At 40.9% G+C, this 24,782-nt stretch overlaps 1 protein-coding gene across 1 annotated transcript in view; it reads left to right on the top strand.

The window, feature by feature from the left end:
- The window catches only part of SMS (spermine synthase), a 77,906-nt gene that overhangs the window by 5,508 nt on the left and 47,616 nt on the right, over window positions 1-24,782 (top strand). Inside the window, exon 2 of the mRNA XM_065402689.1 lies at window positions 21,071-21,191. Within this exon, the coding sequence (XP_065258761.1) occupies window positions 21,071-21,191 (121 nt within the window). The remainder of the gene's footprint in view (window positions 1-21,070; window positions 21,192-24,782) is intronic.

Raw genomic sequence — 24,782 nt, 5'->3', positions numbered from 1 at the left:
GTTGAATGAACACTTGCATTTATTTGGCAGACCAGTGCTTCCTCCATCTAGCTTCTCCTGTACCTCACGGCATTGCAGAAAGACAAATCTGATCTCCATCTTTCCCACCCTTAATTTGAAATGGGAGAGGATATGATTTTGTATTTAAAACTCTTAAGTGGGAGGGGAGGGATGGAACGTTCAGTTGAAATACCTGTCAAACCCTGTCAACAAGAACATGCAAAGTCTCCATCCTTCTCCCACCAGCTTGTGGGATCATGACATAACAATTAGCTAGTCCTCCAGAGCCTCATCTAGGAAAAACAAGGAATTCAAGATTTTATGGTTATCTAGGCCGACTTCCGTATAATATAAGTCTGGTAAGTCCTGGACCAGAAAAATATCCAGGCTCCCAAGTGACAGAAAACAAACCACATCCCTTGCTAAAGGGATGGCAAGAGCTATACTGTACTTTAGAGCTTTGGTAGAGAACCTGGCTGTAGACCAGGTTAACTAATACAAGAACTGTGACGTTAAATATGGTGGTGTTTGAAGCTTGTTAGGTTGAGGGCTAGGTGAAGTATTTTCATTTTCTTCTTGTCCCTCTATTCGGCACATCTTGGATTCTTTTCTGTACACAAATCTATGTTTCTTGAGTGCTCTTTATGGACTTGTTCTCTGCCACACTGACCTGTATTAGTTATTTTAAACAATTTTTTTTGTTGGGGGGGAGGGAAGAGGTACTGTATTAGCATCTTCATTCCCTTTGAGGTTTTATAATTTCCTCTTCCTGTTCTTTTAATGGGTTTTTCTTTTCCTTCTTGCTGGGTGAAAGACCCACAGAAACAGGAGTAAGTGTCTGTGTGGGAGGAAGAGTGAAACTAACTCCACATAGTCAATTATCACAGTAAACAAAAGGGACTTTGCCCTCTACTCTTTTGGTTATTGTAATAATGGTAGTGGTTTTTAATTAGATGTGTTGTGTGGATTTTTAAGTTGATATCCCTTTAATGCTTCCTCCTGTTAGATATTTCTATTACATATTGTAGAAATAGATAACATTTCTTGCATCTAAAGAAACCATGATAAACTGCTCAGGGTGGTTGTGACAGGGTGCTGAGTGATAAGCACTTGATCAGCCCCTGCCACTCCAGCCTCAATCAAGGGGAATGGATTGGGGCTGGTTGCTTGTGTCTGCCTGGTAAGGAGCAGCACCTGCCAGCCTTATTAGCCAGGGCTATAAAGGCAGGGAGGGAGGCCAGGCACAGAGGGAGGTGGGAGCCGGGAGCCTTCTGGTTTGTTGCTGGTCAGGCCTGCACTTGGCAAAGCTGGCTGTGAAACCTCTATGTAGGTGGAAAGTGGTGGTGGGAAAACAACTGTAAATAAAGAACACTGGTTTTGCATCAAGCTGAGGCGTTCCTGACTGATTGAAGAGGGCAACAAGGGCCGAAACCAGAGGGGCCTAGCATGCGTCCCGCTACAGTGGTAAACTGCTTCATCAGTCCAGATTTTCTGCAGTTAGCAGCGGAGCTCAGCCCCAACTGCTGTGAAGAACTATGCTCCTACCTAGCGCATCTTCCCCGCCCCCAGTTGCTCTCATTCAGGAAATCTAGTCAGGTGTCATTGGTCAATTCCTCCTCTGCAGTCCAACAAACAGCCTGCCTTCATTCCAGGGTTCAGCAGCCCATTTACAACACTGGAAGTACTAGACATGACAAATACTAATCATGTTGCTTAGGCTGTGGCTACACTCGAAACTTCAAAGCGCTGCTGCAGGTACTCCACCTCCACTAGGGGATTAGCTTACAGCACCCAGTGCTGGGGCACTGTTTACACTGGCGCTTTACAGCGCTGTAACTTGCTGCGCTCAGGGGGGTGTTTTTTCACACCCCTGAGCGAGAAAGTTGCAGCGCTGTAAAGCGCCAGTGTAGCCAAGCCCTTAATGTACTTCTGGAAGGCTCTTGAATACTGTGGTTTAAGAATCTGACAAGAATACACCTCTACCCCTATATAACGCAACCCGATATAACACGAATTCGGATATAACGCGGTAAAGCAGTGCTCCGGGGGGGCTGTGCATTCCGGCGGATCAAAGCAAGTTCGATATAACGCGGTTTCACCTATAACGCAGTACGATTTTTTTGGCTCCCGAGGACAGCGTTATATCGGGGTAGAGGTGTAGTAATAGAGCTGGTGTTGTATGAACAGACATATCAAAGTCCTGAATCAAACAGCTTTGTCTGCTAGTTCTATTTAATATTTTTTGATTAAAAGGCCAGGTGACATTATGTAAAATGTGAACAATTTTGGTGTGCTAATAGCTATAACAAAATAGTGGGCTGGATCCTCAGCTGCTGTGAATAGACATGGATCTAAAGAACTCAGTGGAGGGGAGCTATTCTGTCTACCAATAGAGTTGAGTTTGGAAAAACATTCTGCTTCTTAGGAAAACCTGTGTGAAACATTCATTCTTTTTTATCAGCTCTAGTTACAAGTGGCAGTCAAGAAGAAGCAAATATCTTCTATTAAATCTGTTAAACTTGTGGAGTGGGGTGGAGCTTCATTCAAGCACACTACTACCAGGAAACTGTTTCTTGGGGAAGCCAGGTGCAGAGTTTACCATGCACACAATTATTTTATAAATTTGTACTAATTAATTTACAAGCATACCGAGAGAATATTTTTTTTGGTCTTTGGTCAATCAGTGAATTTCAGGCACTTAAAGATGCATTCTCTTCCTCATGCATTGGGATTTGTAAGTAACATCCCAGGCATGTTTACATCAGTACCTTCGCCAATGTTGGTATTGGAGAACTTGAAATACTAAGTGGACTTGAAATGTTCAGTTTGTAGGCTTTCCCTTACCATCTGCTGTTTGGTCTCTTGCAGTAGGAGTTCATTAAATATCTCCCTTCTTCCCACAGCAAGATGTTAATTGGACGAAACACAAACACCATCCATATGGTCCTAAATGGGGATATGCCCATTATAAGGCTAGATGTGTAAAGCATAAAAGGATAATGTCACTCACTGAGTTAGCCCAAAATGTGACCTATCTTTTCCTTAACTGTTTGCAAAGTCTATACAAAGTTCTCTCTGTAGTTAAAAAGGCCACCAAGTAAGAATTGAGAACCCTATAATAATGAGTGTGTGTGTGCACATGACTTTTGGGGTGGGGGAGAAATGATAAAAACATTCATACTTCAGTTTTAAAGTGTTAGTGGGCTTATTAATGCTAAGCAAATAGAGAAGGGGAAATGATTTTAAAATACCTACTGTTATGATTGGAAGCCCATCAGCAGTACTTGCTACTCTGTTGGTTCTGCAACATCCGTTAGCTGCTATTTCCCAGAGCATTGCTGGCATTATGAAGCTGTTGTACAAACAATAATGCTTAGCTGTAATAGGATGCTATGTAAATTGAAGTCCATTTTTTAAATGGTATACTTCAGCTTCACTCAAATTGTAGGAGAAACCATTTTTTTTCTTTTACAAGCCACGCTCTTTTTTATACTTTTTAGACTGTTAGTCTAAGACTAATTTAAATAAAATAAAAAATTAAATTAAATAAAAACCAAACTTGCCCAATAGTCTACTGTATTGTCTACTGTAAAAATAATTGATGACAATAATAATCTCTTGAGTTTGTATGTAAAGAGCCTATTTCCCCTATTATGATAATGATGTACTACTTGGTGATTACTCCCTCCATAGCCAAGCTAATGATTTGAATGTATCTGATGGCAGAAAAAGAGACTTCTTTGAGGAAGAAACTTGATCTGAAAGGTTCTAGACTGGTTATTTCCTTAAAGTACTACCACTAATTAGAACAGTAATTGAAAGAAATTAAAATATAATCTCCAGTCTTAAAACTCAGGATGACTTGTGTTTATTCCCCCCACCAGGGTGTGTTCGTCTCCTCCTCTTCCCCACCCCAAGACTACATTTGCAGAGCACCGGTGGTGGGACTGCTAGTGTAGACAGTTGGTCATTGGCATTTTAACCACCATGTTGCGTATTCCTGCTCTGAGGAGTTTTGGATGACACAGTGGACAAAGGGCTAGTGGGTGCCTAGGTCTAAGTATGCTCCTGCTAGGAGTGGCAGAGCTGAACCACTGGCAGAACTTTGCCAAAACAGCCTAGAGTAGATACTGCTGATGTTTTTCCATGGCATCTGCAGTCTGTGTCAGGACTGTGGAGAAGATGTTACAATGTACAGTCACTTGCATGGAGTGCTTGACTCATAAGTACTGCTTGCTTACAAAAGGTTGGCTAATGCTGGTGGGGTGGGGGGAAGGGAGGATGGGAAGGGTGCACTGTTGCAGTCATCCCAGTGTAAACTACAGTAGTGCAATTCTCTGGCGTAGATGCAGCTAGAAAGAAACTGAGTTTTATTCAGTTTCACTCATTGCAGGGATAACGTCCTGTGGCGCAATAGAGCGGGAGTGAATTCTCCTACAGGCTTGGGAGCTAGTGTTTTAGTCTGCTGTTTCTATGCTCTCCTCCAGGATTGGCCTTCCAAGGAGTTGCTGAAAGTATGTGTGAAACTTGATTTCAGATTACAGGCACTCTGTTTTTGTCTTGACTTGTTTTTGTTTGCTAACTATGAGTATGTTTACACTGCAACTCCCCTCTGCCCCTCAAGTAGCCAGTCTCAGAGACTGGATCAACTGATTCGGGCTTGCACTATGGAGCTAAAAATAACAGTGTAGACATTCCTGTCCTATAGTGCTATCCCAAATCAGTTGACTCGGGCACTGAGACTTGCTGCTGTGATTTGGTTTTTTTGCAGTGTAGATGTACCCTACGAGCTCTGCAAACTCATCCTGAGTTTTTAGAGTGAATCTCTGAGGATGCTTACTTCCCTGCCACTGAGAGAGACTTGCTGGTGCTAAACTGGGTGTCAGCTCCCTGTCACACCAGTCTGTTAGCCACCAAAACAACCTCCTGTACTCCGCTTTGCCAGGTTAACTTTAGGTGCACCCCAACTCCCAAGCCCACTTGAAGAGTGTTCCCCTGTCACTGGACACTCACAGAAATTACCAAGTTTGCAGTCTCCAAAGAGACATTGTACACACCAGCCTCTTTGGTTCAGCTGAGGCTTCACATTTTATTTAATATTACTGAGATGAGTTTATAATGAAACCAAGAATAAGTTTATTAATAAGAGCAGAACTTCGAGTGATACTGAGTAAGGATAGTGGAAAAAGAATTGGTTACAAATAAAACAAAAGTATAATATGCTTCTAAGAGAGTAAACTTAACTTTAGCAGGCTATAATCATTTGTCTCAAACAGTTTCTCACCCTCAGAATCCTTCTGAAAAGCTTGCTGACTTTTCAATTAAATCAGGATCCAGACTTCTTTTTTTATGAATCACCTCCCTCTATGAAGGGCGTTCAGTAGTGAAATGGATAACGAGATGTCTTTCTCCTTATATTTCCCAAGAATCAGGATGACATCCGGGGGTTCAGATTCCTCCCTGTTGGTTTCACATCCCTCTATCAACCTGTTTTTCCTGTTGACTTCATATGCAAATGGAACTTCCTTTGTGTTGTTCCACAATGCTTAATTTGCATTAGAGGCAACTACCCTCCTTCCAGTCTGGAATAAAACTTCTCTCTCTTTTAAGCATAATATTAGTAAGTATCCGTAATTCCCCATAGATTTCACAGTGTTATTAATGACCAGTTTGTCACTGGTTTTCATTTGATCTCACACAACATCTTTTATAGATAGAAACTGTGACAGCAATATGTTAAGTATAATGAGTTTGTCAGGCCTGATGGGAGTAGCTGACACAGAGTAGTGAACCACCAATAGGTCTCTGTATGTTGCACCTCTCCCCTGCCATTGATGCAGTAGGATTAGCCATTGGTTGTAGCCATCGGTTCTAAGTCCCCATAACCTGTAGACCAGTGGTTCCCAAACTTGTTCCGCTGCTTGTGCAGGGAAAGCCCCTGGTGGGCCGGGCCGGTTTGTTTACCTGCCACGTCTGCAGGTTCGGCCAATCGCGGCTCCTATTGGCCTGGAGCAGCGAACTGCGGCCACTGGGAGCCGCGATTGGCCGAACCTGCAGACGTGGCAGGTAAACAAACTGGCCCGGCCCGCCAGGAGCTTTCCCTGCACAAGCAGCGGAACAAGTTTGGGAACCACTGCTGTAGACTAAGGGGCACCTGTCCCCCTCCTTAATATCCATACTTCCCTAGGCGTTGCTTCGCACCCATCTGGGGCACCCTGAACAGCAAAGAGTTCTGTCACCCCTGAAGGCGTGAAACCATACCCTTTATCACCCAGAGTCTTCCGCGCTCCCAGTGGAGTTCTGGGTCCCAGCTATTTCCTAGTTGTACTAGTGACTCACTGCTCCTAGCAGATCTTGGCTACAGCACTTTCTAGCTGTGCCTCAGTTTCCTGCTCTCAGTGGAGCTCTGGCCTACAGCATCTCCTAGCTATACCAGAGTCTTGCCCCTCCCTCCGGTCTTCCTGCTCTCAGAGGAATACTGGCCAACAGCATTTCCTTTTTTTTTTTTTTTTTTTTTTTTTAGCACACATTTCTTTGCTCAACCTGCCTCTTCTGCTGCTTTCTTCTTCTTTATCCTTTCTTTTATTTCCTTTACCCTAAATAAACAGGAACAAATGAAAACTCTAACCTTGAATCTGTTATGGTCTGCTTAGCAAGTGTTTGGCGTGTGAACCTCAGCTCGCTGATATCGGCGTGCAACTCCTGACTACGCCAGGATGTTTTCTTGAGGCATCCAGAACTGTAGGTTGCAGCGTAACCCCTCTGCCTCAGTGTGAAACAGAGATGCTGGTGCTAAACTCAGCAGGCCATGCTATGCTCCTTATTTATACCTGTATTACTCTCTTGTGTACAATGGGGTTGTACCAAGGTAGCTGGGTGGCAAACAGAATGACAATCATTCTATTCAAAGTACAAAAAGGATTAGAATCCAGCTCCCCTTTTTGCTGTGTTGGCATTGCAATACAAAGAAATATTAGAAATCAATAAAAACTTGAGTAGACACGTAGTAGATATGCTGAATGAGGTGCCTTTTCACATGTTACATTCTGAAAAGTGACGACTGCTTTAAGCAGAGTGGATATAAATCAGTTAACATATTTTGTATTTAAATACATTTTTCTTTTTAAAAACAAACCTGTCAAATTAAACTTGAAATTATGACAACTTACATTAATGCCTACGTTTAGTATAATCTTTTAACCATTTAAATAAATATGCGTTGGATGCTAAGGAGGGGAAAAGTACTTTCAATTTCTGTTGGACAGAAAATCTTTTGCCTCTGGCCGCAAAAGCACCACCTTCCAGGCTTCCGCAGTCCTCGTTCTCTCTGTACAGGTAGTGATAGGCACACACCAACGCCCGAATCCTTGGAGCGATCTCTGCCGTGTCCAGTCCTGTATCCACTGGACACTCTACACAGTTACCAGATCTGCCAATCACAAAGGAACAGCACTTGCCAGGTTGTTAGTTTCAGCTCTGGATCGGCATTTTGCTTAACATCACAGTTATATAGATGTATATTGAAAACAAGAATAAATTTATTATCGAAGATTCAAGTAATAGTGAGTAAGAATAGTGGAAAGAAATGCCTTCATCTTAAACAAAATCATTAGATGCTTTCTAGAAACTAAATTCAACTAAAAGGTTAACCTCCTGTCAAAAGAAGCTTCTCACCCAAAGTCTTCTGCAGCCAAGGTTGGCTGAGACCCCTACTTTCATGAATGCAAACATGCTGACTGTTTATTTCATAGGTGCAGGATACCAGGTTATCTTCTTTGCCTTCTAGAAATACCCCCCCAAAGTTTCATTGTCTTTACTCCTAGACAGGATAACTCTCCAATGTTTTTTTTTTTCCTGCGGGCTCCTTTCCTGTTGACATTCTTTGTTAACATTTGACTTTGTATGTAAATTGGCAACCATTGTGTTAGCTAACAATGCTTAATTTATATCCCGACAGAGAGATGCACATTTCTTACCTCCTGTCTGGAGGAACTCGTCTGAGGCATGTCACCTTTTGATGACCTACTTTTTACCTTATGTGCTTAAGAACATAATTTTCTGGTACAGATACATAAGTCTTTGCATAGTACATATACATACATTTCACAATGACATTTATGACCAGTGTGATACTGGCTTTCATTTGAAACCTCACATGACATGCTTTGGTGAACTAGAATGTGCACACCAGATTTGAGATTTGTGTAACCCCTCTCTACACCCATTTCAGTTGACTTTAAGAGGTTCTTGGGTCACATGCATATTCCAACAGTAATAAAAAAAATCTGAATAAATGTATACTTAAACTATATAACTACTTAAATGTGTATAGATAGTGCCTCCTCTTAGTTAACAAAAAAAAAAAAAAGTACCGAATTTTGGTACTTGGTTGCATATCAATGAGTTTTAATTGTTATATCAGCCAATGAGAATGAACCAGTACTTATTTCCCTAAACAAAATACGATTGCAGAGTGAGATTAAAATCGAAGTGCCTTAAATCATTATTAAAATCAGCAAGCAGGAAACCTTGCTTTCATCACCGATGTTAATCAATTCATCCTGTCTTTAAGTAATTATATAATAGTACAGTAAAGTCCTTGGTCTTGCCCTTAGGTACACTGTATCTTGGAAAAGGAATTAAGTAGTTAATATCTTGCAGTATTTTATTTTCCAAGACACAGAGGTTGACAGCACAGTGGCATGACTTGAATACTCAACTACCAGTGCTTGAAAAAGTTATTGGATGCCTACTAGCAGAAGGCCTGAATCTGATAGTCAAAGGTAGATATGAAAGATGAGGGAAGCTCAACAGGCGTATATGGGGGATCAATAACATTCGAACAAGGCCAGAACCCCTGCTACCTTGGATTCTGGGTAGGGGGAGGTGCTTGAGGCTTCATCTCTCAGCGTCTGGGTAATAGGTGTTTGAAACTCAATCCTTCCCTAGCTGCTGGAGGAAAGCAGCTTTCTGTCTTGCATTGCCTCATAGCTGCTGAAAGAATGGATGGAGGGTTTCTGTTATTGAATCCCTCTCTCACAACTGTTAGTTGCAAGGGAGAGATCGTGGGTCTCTGCTAGTGTATTATTTTCTCCCCCCTCCCTTGTGAAGAGATAAGTCTGCACCAGGCTATTCTTTCTTCCCCTGCCTCTCTTTTACTGGGACATATCCAGTGTCTGCCTATGATGCTGCTGGGTTGCTTTCCCAAGGATCAGTAGCTTGAAACTGATGTGATTCTTGATAATGTCTCAGGTGTCAGTAGGGTTCTGAATAGCAGCAGGGAAACTGGTCAGTCTCATTTAATTTCACTCTGCTGCTACTTGGCAAACTTAAGGATGGCAAAAGGGACTGGAGCCATCTGCGAGCCCAGAAAACACATTGCTTTGTCTTACATTTGGATAGTTTATCATTTTAGCCAGAAGGACTAGTAAACTTTTTTTAATGAAAGATTAGATTCTGTAGAAATGGCTGGCTTAAGACCTCATGCTTGCCGGGAAAAGCTTTCCATTTACCATTGCTGAGTAGTTTTTGCATAGTGGTGTGGTGTGTTCAACCCAGGCCTTGCTTGAAGAACCGGTCTACATGCAAACTGTTGCTGAAAAAAACAATCAGTTGTTCTAATTACAGCTGGTTGGGTGGCAAAACAGACCTTTCTTTATTTCTGTCAATATCAAACTTTTGGAAAATCTCTATTTTTATTTGCACCCATTTGTTTTGGTGCAAGTCTCTGTGAGCATTGTCTATGAAAGAAGTGGTATGTCACTGTGCCAGTGCGCGCACGCTCTCTCTCTCTCTGCTATCTTGCAAGAAGTATGCCTTTTATGGAATCAGCATGCCAAATTCTGACAGGCATGATTAGTGTCTTTTCCCTCTTGGCTAAACTAAGCAAAACCATAAAATACACCTCTACCCCGATATAGCGCTGTCCTCGGGAGCCAAAAAAATCTTACTGCGTTATAGGTGAAGCCGCGTTATATGGAACTTGCTTTGATCTGCCGGAGTGCGCAACCCCGCTTCCCTGGAGCACTGCTTTACCGCGTTATATCCGAATTCGTGTTCTATCGGGTCACGTTATATCGGGGTAGAGGGGTACTTAAGACAATAAGAAACAACTTGTGTGTGTGTGTTTTTAATTGCATTAGGGCAACTGTTAAGTAGGAGGAGTCAAAAATAGAAAAGGGATGGAGCGGGGTCATTGAATTCCAATGAGCAAGGAATATTATTTGTGCTGTACACAAGCCAGGAAAAGTACTTCTCATATTGAGGAAATGTAGTTAGGTTCTGTGAGTCAAGCAACTGTTTTGGAGATCAATTTATCATCTCTGACAAGTGAGGCTAATGCATGTTTATGCAACTAAAAATCAAAGCAGATACTGAAGGTGTGACCTTTGTTTGTGTTTCAAACTTTGAAACAAATGGCCCTCCCTTCCCAAATAGCTTAAATCTCAACCACCCTGAAAGTATTTTAAATCTGGCTTTGCTAGATCCTGAACTGGCTGTAGGATAGGCAGACTTTATATTGGGATGAAGATTTTTCTAGTGATGACCAGTTACAAAAAACATCCTGTGGGCTGGTGACTCTTGGGTCTGATTTGATTTGTCTGTCTACGCTGGCCCTGATCCTTCAAGGAGCACTGTAATGGTGAACTCTAATGCCCACTCAGAGCGGCCTTGCGGGATCATGGCTTTAGATGGTTAAACTCCTCAAGGCAGGGAGCATGTCTTCCTTGTGTCCTCCTGAGCTCCCAGTGCTTAGCAAATAAAAACATGGGTGGGACTTCAGATGAGCAGGAGTCCAGAGGCCAATAAATACACCCCATACAAAAGGAAAAGGTTTGTTTTTTTTAGTATTTAATGCCAAAATTGAGACATTTTGTAGCCAAATAGACCAACTCAAAGCAAGGTTTAGGCAGATTATGTCTAAGCCACATAGTAGTAAAAACACCAGCACCTTGTCTAAGCGAGTGTTCCCACTGTTAGAGGTGCACCAGTGGTCTCAAGAATAGGTCCCTACCCCCACCTCCCGTAGACAAAATGCCTAGATTTAGGTACATTATTTGGGCACTGCACTACTATTTCCCATGTTTTAAATAACACCAATAGTACACTAGATGCTTTGACTTGGTATTCCGTCGACCTAGCACTGTCTACATGGGGATTTAGGTCAGCATAGCTACACCGCTCACGGGCGTGCATTTTTCACACCCCTGAGCGACCTAGGTTATGCTGACCTAACTTTCTAGTGTAGATCATGCCTAAGTCTCCTCATCTTTATTTGCAACTCTGGCTTTCTCTGTCGTACGTTATCCAGTTTAGCTTCTAAACTTGTTGGGGCAGTGACCATATCTCTCATCTGTAAAGAGCCATGCAAACTATGGTACTATATAACCAATGCTTATACAGCTATGCAATTGTTAAGAATGGGAAGTAAAAAATGGGCTATCCAATTGAAACTTTAGATAGGCAGAATGGAATTTCCTCAGGATACTGGGATTATGGTTTCTAACAGACTTCACATTCTGCTTTTACTGTGTTTAATTATAGGCTATGATGTGGGGGACTGGCTACCAGTTTCTCAGTACACAGTCATGACTCGTATAGGTTTGAAACATTTTAATCCATGATAACTGTTCTTGTGGCAAAAGTTTGCCATTCATCTTGTTTAAAATGAAGTTTTTGTCTTTGAAGCCAGACAGAAATGTGTCCTTTAGTGTCCTTTTTAAAGACTGAGTAAATACATCCTGCCATGTCACTTTATCAATTCTCTCAGAGCCGAAGTCATTAGATGCAGTTGGTGCAGAACTTCAAGTGATTAGATGTCTCACAAAACTAATGCCACTGTGAACATACACATTTTTAGTTATTATCAAGACTTTCACTCATGTTTTAGAGCAATGTCCTCTATCTTTTGTATCTAGCACGATGGGACTCTGATACTGATTGGGACTTCTGGATGCTACTCTAATACCAGTAATTATTAACAGTTTTTTAATTCTATAATCTGAGAATTGGGACTATAAATGTGCTTTAAAGGGACATCAATTTATACATCACATTGGATTTTTCAACTGACCCTTTACAGTTTACTTCATGCATCTGACAACCCCTTAAGGTATTTTCAATGTGAGCACAGGCAGAGTGTAGCAACTAAACAGTCGTGCTTTGTTTTGTTTTACATGTACTGATGTCTAAATTTTCACAACTGTCCACTCATTTGTATATCTTGGAGGGGAGGGAAAGGGAGGGAGAGACTTTTTTTTTGTTTTTAAATGTTATTTCAGTTGACAAAAATTATCAGGGAATTCAGGCACACAGTTGCTCCAGATCTCCTCCTGACAGTTAGCGTGGCTTGCAGTCACATTTTTAAAAAGAGACAAGGTTTCTCTTGTACTCCCCTTCATGTGTGAATACAAAGAGAAAAGTGAACATCTTCCTTACTAGGATTCAAGAAAAAAAGACAACTACTTGAGTATCTGTAATATAATGGAATGCAAATAGACTAGATCCGTAACTATGGTGAATCTTGTCCATGTGCATTGTGTTGAATTGATGGCAATGGTCCCAGTCCTGTAGCTCCTACTCATTTGTATCATATTGGCCTTGTAGCTGGAACTCATCAAAGCATTTTTGTTTCAATACACATGAAAGAATAGAATCGTGCTTGCGTCTCATAACTATATTCAGTTTGCACTGCTTGTGAGAATTAAACTTAGCAAAAACTTTAGTCACTAAGGCCTTGTCTACACTGCCATTTTACAGCTCTGCAACTTTCTCGTGCAGGGGTGTGAAAAAGCACCCCCATGAGCACTGCAAGTTTCAGCTCTGTAAAGTGGTAGCGTAGACAGTGCACCAATGCTGGGAGCTAGTCCCCTCATGGGGGTGGTTTTTTTACAGCACTGGGAGAGCTCTCTCCCAGCGCTGGTGCCGCGACTACACAGCCAAGTTAAAGCACTGCCGCGGCAGCGCTGTAACGTTGCTAGTGAAGACATACCCTTAGGAAAGCTGATGTTGCTCTGAATTCCCACGGGTAGCAAAAGTTTCAGAGCTAAGGTGCAGTTTTTACACAGGCCTGGTTTGCACTAAAAAATTAGGTTGACCCAGCTACATCACTCGTGCAGAAAAAAAATAATCCATGTCTCTAAGCCGTGTAGTTAAGCCAACCTAACCCCCGGTATAGGCAGTGCTAGGTTGATGAAAGAATTATTTCATTGACCTAGCTACTGTGCCTCAGGGAGGTGGATTACCTACGCTCACAGGGGAATCCCTCCTATTGGCATAGGTAGTGTCTACACTGAAGCACTGTAGCAGCGCAGCTGTGCCGCTGTAGCATTTCAAGTGCACACAAGCCTTTAGTCACTTTTCAAAGTAGAATAGCAGTTCAACGTTAACCTGCAAAAAGTAAAAGTTCTCTCTTCTTGGCTTATGATATGTAAATAAGATCTGACCCAAATTATAATCCTCCCAACCCCCCAAAGTAATTAACTTCTTTTTCGGTGACTTGGTTGGAGATATGGATAGGTAGGACTGGAGTAGAAGATTTCTCAGTTTGAAAAGTAATCTTCTGAAAGCAGTTCTCCCAACTGCAATGGCTTTATCATTTTTTTTTAAACTCAATTTCAAACAGCCTACATAAAAATTCCTTCCTTTCTGGGTTGCTCTTGTTTTCACTGTCTTATCACATCACTCCCTAGTGGGGTGTGGTATTTTGTTTTGTTTTTTACTTTCCCCCTCTCCAGTCCACCAAGGAGTACTTCAGCAAAAACAGTGAAGTCAAGACATGCAAACATAAAAAGCAAAGAAGAAATCCTTTTAGGTCTTCTCCATGCAAAATTTCCCTTTCTCTAGCAGTCACCTTACTTTTATTACACTATCTCCTAGAAGCTCCAAGTGGGCTAAGCATTATGAGTATTAAAGAAATTCACTTTTACTCTTGGTCTGTGTACATTGTGTAGTTTCTACATTCCTATTTTGGTAGCGTAATTTTAGAACGTCACTACTACTGTGACAATCTATTAAGGAAATGTAGCCCTCTGAACCCATCTCCCATATTCTAGACATGAGGAACCTAATAAAACAGAGCAGGTGCACAGGAAAACCCAATGTTGATCCACTTTCCCATGTACAATTGTATAATAGGTGGGTCATTTCCACCCAGCTTCATGAATATTCTGCTTATTCAGAGATATAAATCAACTTGAAATATTGGGTGGCTGCTCACATGTGGAAATTATTAAAAATTCAGTTCCCAAATGTCTTGATAGTCTTGGTACAGAGCTGTGCTTCCTGCATTCTGTGTCTGCATGGACCTAGTGTGCATAAAACAAAGGATTTTCCTATGGTGTTTTTCTTTCAGAGAACAGAATGCTTCTAAACTTAGTACTGGGGGAGGTGTTTGTTGCCAAGGCCAATTGTTTTTAGTGGACATATTTTCACCAACTTGAAGCAAAAAGTAGCTCAGTTGTTTGAAAGCTCATGTTAGAATGGGATTTGTTATGCTCTTCAGTTTCTTCTTAAAAACATCCCTTCAACAAAAGCTACAATTAAAAGCTATTAATACAAGAACGAACAGCCTCCCTAAACCTTAGAAAACCTGGAAGCTTAAGACTCTACTCAAAATAAGTAAATATGAGAAACATAGTTAATGAATAAATTGTATTGCTGCTCTGAGAACCATCACATTTAGAGATGAAGTCTCTTTGGAGGTGGCTGACCTCCAAAATTGCCACCTCTTCCTAAGAGTATATAAATTCTTAGTTTTATAAGCTCCGCTCCTGTAATCTGCTCAAGTGGGTGAATTTGCCCTTCCTTCCACCACCCCCCCCCCACAGCACTAAATTACCTGTGGGATGGGGTCAGAAATATTGCATGCTATCAGTTAAATGAAAATGTACCTCTTAATTATATGACTAATGCACTTGATTTCTGCCATTTCTACAGCCGTACATAATCCACAGATTTATTTGCCACTTCCTAAATCAAAAGAGTGCAGTGGGGGGCCTCTGCCCTTCCCCCTCAACCCCAATTCCTGAATGTACATGTGCTGACAAATACACATGTTGGTAATACACATAGCTAGTGTCTCTATAGATCTAAATTTCATAGGGCCACACTGTTATATCATAGGATATATACAAGGTAAGAGCAAATGATAGTGTGTGGTAAAGGATTAGACTTGCTGCTATTGGAGCCATGTAACTATGGACTACAGAGCACTGGTTTTATATATTTGCAAGTTCAGACTCATGCATCCAATGCCTTGAACTGTCACAAGTTGTCAGGCACTTATATATTTTCACATTGTGTGGAGGGTGAATACATACTAACACCCATTGGCATAAATATGTGTGCTTATACAGTAGTATTTGCATAGGTACGATGTTTCAAACTATGCATATTCAGTGTCATATCTTACATTAGGTTTATGAATTTTGCTTTGAGACTTAGTCCATGGATTTATTTAGGAAAAAAGCAGTCTTCAAAACTGGAGAGGTATTAAACAGTGGGGTCTTTGTGACACTCTATACCTCGGGGATGGGGGAGGCGCCTTGAAAGCCCCATATTCATAATTTTTATGTAATTGTGATATTTCATATAAAGCATGCCAGGTAAGGACTCATGGGAAGGGCTATGATCTGCTGAAAGCCATTGTTTTATCTAAATGTGTATATAATTAGCGCATATGACGTTATGAAATCTGTGTTGTATGGTTGTCACTAAAATATGCTGTGAATTGGGGAATTGCCCAGATATTAGATCCCCAGAAACAACAACAAGTGAGCTAACCAATGCCCGTTGTCCAGCAAGGGAGTTACAGATCAGTGATTCACCTGCACAGGGCCACACCAAGGGAATTTCTCAATCTTGCCTGATAACTTTGCCCATCAGACATACCTGGACTTGTGTTCTCCAAGCACATGGAATGAGGATATAAAATAGAGGACAGAGGCCTCATGGTTTGTCCTGTATTTTCCCCCAACTATGCTGAAGGCAACAAGAACGCTGGAGCTGAGGAGACTAGTCCCCAGACTAACAGGAAGAGCCTGCATATGAAAGATTGTAACCAACCTGCAGTATCCAGTGGGGTGAGAAAAACTGCTTAGTCCAGATTGCCTAGTCTAATAAAGTTGAGAATTTAGACTGCGTGTTTATCTTTTATTTTCCTTAGGCAAAAGTCAGAGTAGTTACCAATCACTTAACACTTAAAATCCATCTTTTGTAATCAATAAACTTATTCTGATGTTTGTCCTTATCAGTGAGTTTGACTGAAGTGCTTGGTAAATCTGCTCAGGTTACAAAGGCTTGCGTATGTCCACTTTCCTTTGATGAAGTAATGAACCAATTAATAAACTTGCATTGCTCAAGAAAGGGTCTTGAGCAGTTCAAGATGGTATATTCCCTAGGGTACAAGGCTAGGAGCGGGGGGGATTTGGCTGGTGCCTTTCTCTTGTGATTCATGAGTGGCTCTGGGAGCATTCATGCAATCTAGCTGGGTGTGGGGTTCCATATGCAATTGTACTGAGTGGTAACAGCACATGGAGGAGTTTGCTGCTTGTCACCAGTAAGTAGGGTGACCAGACAGCAAATGTGAAAAATCGGGACGGGGGTGGGGGGTAATAGGAGCCTATATAAGAAAAAGACCCCAAAATAGGGACTGTCCCTATAAAATCGGGACATCTGGACACCCCTACCAGGAAGACATTGTGAGAGACAACCCAAATTAGTGAGTTAAGGGGGCACAGCGGTCCCACTGTCCCTGGTTGCACCCTGTCAGTCTTATTTAATTTGTTTTATCTGACTAGCAAGAACTAAACAGATAGAAGTTGATGTTTTATTTGTGGAACCATCACATTAATTGTGTTCATACCTTGCAATGAGTTTTAAGGAGCTCAGTCTGTTTATCTTACAGAGAAGTTTAAGAAGCAACTTAATTGTGTTGCAGGAGTACCTACAAGGAGAGAACAAACCAGAAATTTAGAGGGCTTTTTTAATTCAGAGGATAAAGACATAACAAGATCAAATGGCTCAAAATTAAAACTGGAACAACTCAAACTGGAAAAAAGATGTGTAATAAACAAGAGGGTAATAAACTTGGAACAGATTACCAAGGGATGTTGTTGGAAACTCTGGCTTACATGGAGACTTTAAATCAAGGTTGGATGTCTTTCTAAAAGAGATGGTCTGGTTCAGCTGCAAATTATGGGGCTGAATGCTGGAATTAGAGTGAAATTCTATGGCTTGTATTGTGCAAGAGGTCAGATTAGCAGATCATAATGTGGTTTTTTTTCTTCTTTTTTTCCATTTTGGCCTTAAGACAGCATTTAAATTCATTGATTTTTATCAGTGAGCAGCCTTTTGGCAACTGTAACTTCAGAGGAATGTCTGTAGCTATTCCAAACTGCCTCTTCTAGAAGCACGTTGTTATGCACAGACTGGATGCTTAAAACTTACGCAGATGTGACATCATTGTACATAATAGTAATTCTTGTTTTGTATTCTTTGATATCTAATCCCTTGCAGCTCCTTTCCTTTCAATGCATAAATGCCAAATACTTAGATAATTAATTCTGTACTTGACATTTTAAATAAATGCAGTTTGTTAAATTTCCATGTGAACTGTAAAGAAATTTCTCTGGCCTGAACGTGCATCAGAATTTGAGCTGAATGGAAAGGCTTTCTTTCACTTGAGTTGCTGTTATGGTCAGAGGATACACTTTGCCTTGCCTGGGGGTTGCTCACTATATTGATCCTCCCGCCCTGAACTGGGGTAGGAGGGCAAGTTCACTTATTTTTAAAACTGGGGAGTGGGGGTGGGGGGGACGAGGTGGTGGGTGTCAATATTCCAAATACTTCTTGGCTACCCAGTGGTTATGATGATGCAGCTGCTGCAGCAGCATCCAAGTGAAGGTCTGGAATTTATTTAGGGCATGTCTACACTTAGCTTCAGTGTAAACACTGCCTACTCTGACAGGAGGAGTTGCTCAGTTGGCATAAGTAATCCACTTCCCTGAGAGTGATAAATAGGTCAGCGGAAGAATTCTACCATCAACCTTGTGCTCTCTACACGGAACTTAGGTTGGCTTAACTATGCTTCTCAGGGGGTTGGATTTTCCACATCCCTGAGCGATGTAGTTATGCCGACCTAATTTTCAAATGTAGACCAGGCCTTTGTGGTTTTCACTCTAATCTGCTGGCCAGGAAAGTGCTGTGTGTATAATTAAACTAAGCAAGCACCCATCAGTTTCATTTTCATGCTCCTGTAGCACTCTTATGATCTTGTAGGAGAAAGCAAGAAAGAAAGGAAAGAAAGTGGGAGGGAAAAGATGACGGGAGGGGGTAGTAGTGGGGAGGATGTGTGGGGGATGGGATGGACAACACAAGAGACAACACCGACGGCAGAGTCTAAATTAAAAAATGTGGAACCAGTTTTCTTGCCAGGGAGTGGCTGTACCAGTACTAGCAGTGCAGACAACAGGAGCAGGGGAGGGTGTTCAACACCCAGTCATGAAAAACTCCTGAGTCTAGTCTGTGCTAGTGCTTACACCAATGGTGTATCTGTACTGCTGCTGGATAGGAAGTATACAAATTGCTAGTGGATATGGAGCCAGGGAGAGGGTCTAAAACTTCCTAGAAAATGTGGAGTATGAAAGAAGGCAAAAAAAAAAAGTTGTGTTTTTTTGAGGAGAGAGGGTAGAGATTGCATTTGATTGTTTCAGCTATCATTATAATGGGAATAGTTAATTGAGCTAATTTGCCAAAGAAACTCTTAAATAAAATCTCCCCAGTAAAGTGTTTGAATTTACACTGCCGCTTAACACTGCATGCATATTGTGGAGGTTTGGAAGGAGAGTCCACTTTCACTTGTGCACATGTGAACACTACACATGAGTAAAATTAGTAGCCATGTCAGCACACAAATTCTTCAGTGCTTTTCAGTAGAACTTGTTTTGTCTTAATTCTAATTAAGCATAAATTGAAACCGTGGGGAGTGTAATGAATGAGATGGAGAAGATAAAAGGTAAATGTGAGCTCTTGCTTTGTTAGCTCTAACATTATTTGATCTTTATCTAAAAGGCAGTGCCTTCCCAGATTAATACATTTGGCAAGAGAGATGAATCACATCATTCTTGTGACCTGGTTGACAGAGAAAAATAAGGGAAATATTTTTTTGTTCCTCTCTAGTATTTCAGTTGGTTTGGTAAAATTATATGGATGATAGCCGACATGTCTGAGTACAGCGTTTACATAATGTCAATCAATAATCAGGTTGGCAGTTTAGTCTAGTAGTCTTTGTACATGGTGGAAGATAGAGGTTCCTAAATTTTAGGGCTTGTCTACCTGGGGAAACTGATCATCTAAAGCAGAGTAATTGTTGAATAAAGTCATTTTAACACTGGAATCGTGTCTGCATATAGCTATATTGGCATAGCTATAGTTATAATTATTCCACTATAGCTAAACAATACATTTCCCTGTGTAGACTAGCTACTTGTTTTGCTATGCCTGTCTTGCTGGATGGTCTTAGGGCAACCGAGGTTTAATTGGGGCTTGGTGTCTTATTTATTTATTTATTTTTTTTAAACTCGTCTCAGGTTTAATGCAATGTACATCAAAACCTGAGTTGCATGACGCTTTTCTACTAGTTTTGCACTGAGTCCCATGTAATTTTACCAGAGTCACTATTTTAGCATGGAAAACTAATTCCAAGGTCAACTAACTTAAGTCACAATTTAGTTTTAGCATTTCACTCTGATGCAGCTTCTAAAATACCGTAATGAGGAAGCAAAAGATGCAATCTCTTTATTTTATGCACACCAGACTTTTGTGCTGTAACTTGATTGTTTTAGCTATAAAGGGATGATTACTGATTTACAAAAGTAGATTTATCTCTTTTTTTGGAGATAACAGAGCAAACGAGTCTCAGATGTTACTTGCATTAAACTCAATGCGATCAAACTAGGGTTGACTTTGGACAAATGTTTATGTATATTGGATATGAACTCTAGCAGAATAACTGGATTATAGTTGGCAGGTTATAATGGCCTCCTCTTAAATAAGGGAATGACAATTCTGCTTCTCCATCTTTTGGGATTGTCTAATTAATGTAAGTAAATAACTGAGGGAACAGGCTCTAAGTAATTTCATTTTAGTTTAGATTTGGCCTATGAAAGCACTAAACCCTGGAACATCTTTAGTTTGATGACTAAGGCCCTGAGCCTTTATTGAGTTCTGTGCAAACAGACCTCTCTGTACCACAGACAGGGATCAGTGCATAAATCAGTATTTTCTTGATAGAAAAGCGATGACCAACAGAGAGCACCTGCAGATTGAAGTCTCTGTTGGAGGGCTTCTTGACAGTCAATTAAAAAATATAACACTGTTGGTATTGGTGGTGGTGGTGAGAAACGTGCATTAGCACTTACTATTGCTTTGTATCCCTTAGCTACAAACTTTCACCGTAGAGCTTCCCTCTTCACCTGAGGAAAATGGTCTTATTGCTCCAAAAAGGAATCAGGAAAAGCTTGACTTGTGTCTTGAGTGGAATTGGTTGGCCCATCTTGCCCAGTCAGTCATTGTTATTGGAGAGAATGTTAAAAGTCCTAACCTGGGGAGAAATGTTTTCACTCCTCAGCCAAAAGGCCGAGATTGCGAGGTCATCCAGTACAGTAGCTTTTCTATTATCAGGTCTCATCATAATTAAAATAGTACAAGTCTGGAGTCTTGCTTTCATGGCGGTAGAAGTGGTTGAGTAATATTAATCCTATTAAACTACACTTTGCCCTATGATCACCCAAATCTTAAAAAAAAAAAAATGTCTGATGGAACTTCCTTGACCAGAAAGATGTCATAAAGGAGGGGACAAGGACCCCCATAGGGTAAGGTTGCAGACTCAAAAGCCACTGCCTCAGTGGGGGAACAAGGGCGGTCCAGAGTATAGCTGCCAGACTGCAGCCAAGAACTATAGAACCTTTTTAAAATATAAATAAAGCAGCAGGCGTGTGTAGTAAACTTTACCTTTGTCTGAGAATGTCTTAACTGACTGTATTTTCCCTCCCTTCCCTTCATCTTGCAGCTGATTGCAATGCCATTCTTAAAGGTCTACAGCCTGTTTTTCAAGAGCAGGGAATGACAGAAACAATTCATAACTGGGAGGATCATGGTTACTTAGCAACTTACATCAACAAAAATGGCAGGTGAGTTGGATATTGGACCCTGGGTTCATATTCTGACCAGATGAGTGAAGGCATCTATGAGCATAGTTATAACTGTGTAAGAAAAGCAGCATTAACACCATCTGAGCTTCTGAAAGCAATCTATAAAAGGAACTGTATATCTGAAAACCTCTGCCCAACCCTTCATCCCCTAACAAAACCACCCCCCCCCCCCAAAGGAACAAAACAGTTGGGTACTGGCTGAGACGTAGTTTAAATACCGTACCTAACTAAAACTTTTTTGAACATATTAAATTTAAAAGGTGTCTTGCTGTGTCCTTGTTGTTTTCATTTTACCTTCTTCCCTATCTTTATTTGTTTTTTTCCTTATTCTAGATCATGGGGTGTCTCTTCCTGTTTTTCAACCTTATTTTTCTCCCCTGTCCATGCAGTACTTGCTTTACTTCCTTTGCTATATATTTTTTCTCTTACTTTATTTCTCCCTTGTGGCTCCCAAAAGGGACGTGGAATCTCCTCGGCTGAGCTGATCCACCGGTCCTGTGTGTGGGTGTGGGTGGGTGTAGGGGGGTCCTCCTGTTGTAGCAGAATGAAATTAACCCAAACTTTGTCCAGTTCCTTTGCTGCCCAAAACTCTGAACAGTAGCAGTGAAAACTGACCACTCTAATCAGTTTACCCTCTGTTGCAGCATAGGAAACATCTCAGAAACAGACAGCCAGGAACTGTTTCTCTTCAGACTTAGGACAACCTGCATTAAATCACTTAACATTCCCAATGTGAACTGAATTCCATCTTTGCAGTCAAAATGGCTAGTTTTTTTTTGTAATGAGATCATAAATTCTGCAGAAATCCAAAGTTACACTCCTTCCAACTCCCTTTGAGAGAACTTCCTACTTGCCATGGATTACTGTGTTTGAAGCCCTGCCATCATTTATCACTGCTGCTTTAGCCTCAGGATTCTCAATTTTCCAGCGATAAGATTGTTATATGTTTAACCATGTTTTAGCTTTAGAAAATTACAGCATGTGAATGATACATGTACTAACTGAAGTGCATTCTCTGGAGAGAAGAAAAATGAAGTCCCCAGGGCTTCTGTTTTTCCCAGATCTGAAGAAGAGTTCTGTGTAGTTGGAAAGCTTGTCTCTCTCACCAATAGAAGTTGGTCCAATAAGGTCACCCCCCTGGTGTCTCTAGATGTATTAACTTGGTATTTTTGCCCCTTTATTGCCATTGCTTTTGGCTATTTTACAAACCCATTATTAATTTCCCCCCAAAAAAAAAAATGGTTATGGTATGAGTGGGACACACTTTCATATAAGCAGATCTAATTGAGACAAACTAATAAAACCAGGCTCAGTTTATTCCCCTTAGCTGTTTTACCATGCAGAAATAGATTTTTTTTTTGTGAAGGACTGCATATTTAAGTATAATTGGCCTATTTGACGCTTCACATCACCAATTAGATTAGCTTTACTGCATTCATGCCTGACCATTTTGTAACTTTGGCTCATCCTTGAGGGCAGAAACCAAAAGCTGTGCAGCTTGACATGGGTTTTATGCTTTGTGGGTTTTGTTGACTTTTTCATTTTTGTTTGTTTGCGCTGGCATAGCAATGCTAATCTAAATGCAGTGGTGCAAGCTCAGAGTATGGAGATGTTGCAGTTTATCCTAGTTTGCAAAGTGAGAAGTGTTACCATGGCTGTATGGGGTTTTCTTGTGGGACTTCTTTTCTTTCTCTCTTTCTTACCCAATTTTGAGCTGTACCAGTGCAAAATCATGGTTTACACTATGGCAGGGAGTTTGTGATAGGAACTTACACACACTGTTATATCAGTTTAGCTACACAGGTACAAAAATACTCAGTGCAGAAAAGGCCTTATATCTTCCACTAAAAAAGATGCTTCTTGAATCTTCTGCTATCTAGAGGCTTGCAAGACTGCAGCGCGCGCTCTCTCTCTCTCTCTCTCTCTCTCTCTCTCTCTCTCTCTCCCGCTCTCTCTCTTTTTTTTTTTTTAAGCTGAACCCTCTTTACTAAAAAGGTTAAAAGGAAACTCCAAATTTTGTAACTTTTGTTACAGCCCATTAAAACATTCGTGGACATAGTTATACATTTAGTCAAATGTTAGCTGGACTTAAGAAAACCCTAAGGCCTTGTATATACTAGAATGTACTGTTTTAATTATACATGTAGAATTTGTATGTTAGTAAGACGATGTCTTGAGATTTACAGTTAGTAACTTCGTACATTGTTCTATCATGCAGCTGTAGTTTGGCCTTTGTCAAAAGACCTTCATATTATTCCATAGGCAGTGGCTGGAGTTAGTTACCTAACAAAACTATTTTGGCTTTGGCAGGAAACCTTGTAACTCTGATATTAAGGCCTCAGTGGAGGGTGCTGTAATCGGACCCATCTTGCTGAACAATGTCTCTTCTTTGTGGGCCTGAACAAGGAGCTTTCATACTGGATTGCTGGGTCTTGTCAGGCACAAACACTCCACGCTGAGTGGGAGGTGAAGCCCAGGAGGGAGAATAGCCAGCCTTAATATCAAAGTAATTTCTTTGGGTAGTTTCAGTACTTATCTATGCCCTGAACTAGGCAAAGAAAGCTGGGCCAATGCAGGGCCACATGCAAAAGTGCTAAACCTAGAAAAACGAAAATGTTTTGAACAACTCACAAAAATATTGTTAAACACTGTGTACGCAATACAAACTCTAAAATGAGCATGCTACTCTTTAGTTGTAGTATATTAGAGATTCAGAGTATTACCGTTGCTGTCGACAAAAATTTGTCTGACAAAGACATTATCTGAACGGCCCTTTGGAAAGCTGCAGCTGTTAAATGAATCAGAGCTGATTTGCGGATTAAGCCACACTTTCCTGTTGTCATTGCCAAAATAACAGAGCCCCGTTCTTCTTTGTCTGAAGTTAAGCTAGCAAAAGTCACATTTGGCAACTCTACCTGGTCCATTTAATTCATGATTTACTCTGACAAAGAACCTAATTGAAGAAGGCTCACTTGAAAAACATTCACTAATAATTTTGTCAACACAAACTGTAGGGGAAATAGCCATTCACACCCCACACAGAGGCAAGACACTGCCCACTTTAACCAATCAAATCATTGCCAGTAGTGGTGTGAATGAATATTTTCTTTGCTGTACCAGCCTCATTGACCAAACACTGAGCCGGCAAATACACCAAAGCTCTCACAAGTGCATTGTGGGACCTCAGCAATTTTTGTTTCTGATCAATACCTTTAAAGTCACTTATGTAAATTGCATTAACTTTGAAAAGGGTGCCTTGTGTTAAGCAGCACATTTCTACCTGAAATGTTGTTACTGACTCTCATTACAGGTAGTACATGACATTGTAGGGAAAATCATTACTGCACTTTCAGTGTATTTTTACTTTGTGCATATGTGCTGGCACCTTCCATACAGCAAATGAACAAGAAAATAATGATGAAAAGAAAATGTAAAACTTCAAAAATTGGCAACGGAATTCAGGGTGAAGGGGGCACTAAAGATAGTATCTGTAACTGTTTGAGTTTTATTTTTTTTAATTGATGGTGCCATGTAAACGAATGCTGTATCTTACTGTGTTCTAGTGGCAGC

Source organism: Emys orbicularis, chromosome 1 (genome assembly GCF_028017835.1).
Source record: "Emys orbicularis isolate rEmyOrb1 chromosome 1, rEmyOrb1.hap1, whole genome shotgun sequence".
Classification (NCBI taxonomy): domain Eukaryota; kingdom Metazoa; phylum Chordata; order Testudines; family Emydidae; genus Emys; species Emys orbicularis.
This window is presented reverse-complemented; position numbering and strand designations above follow the sequence as displayed.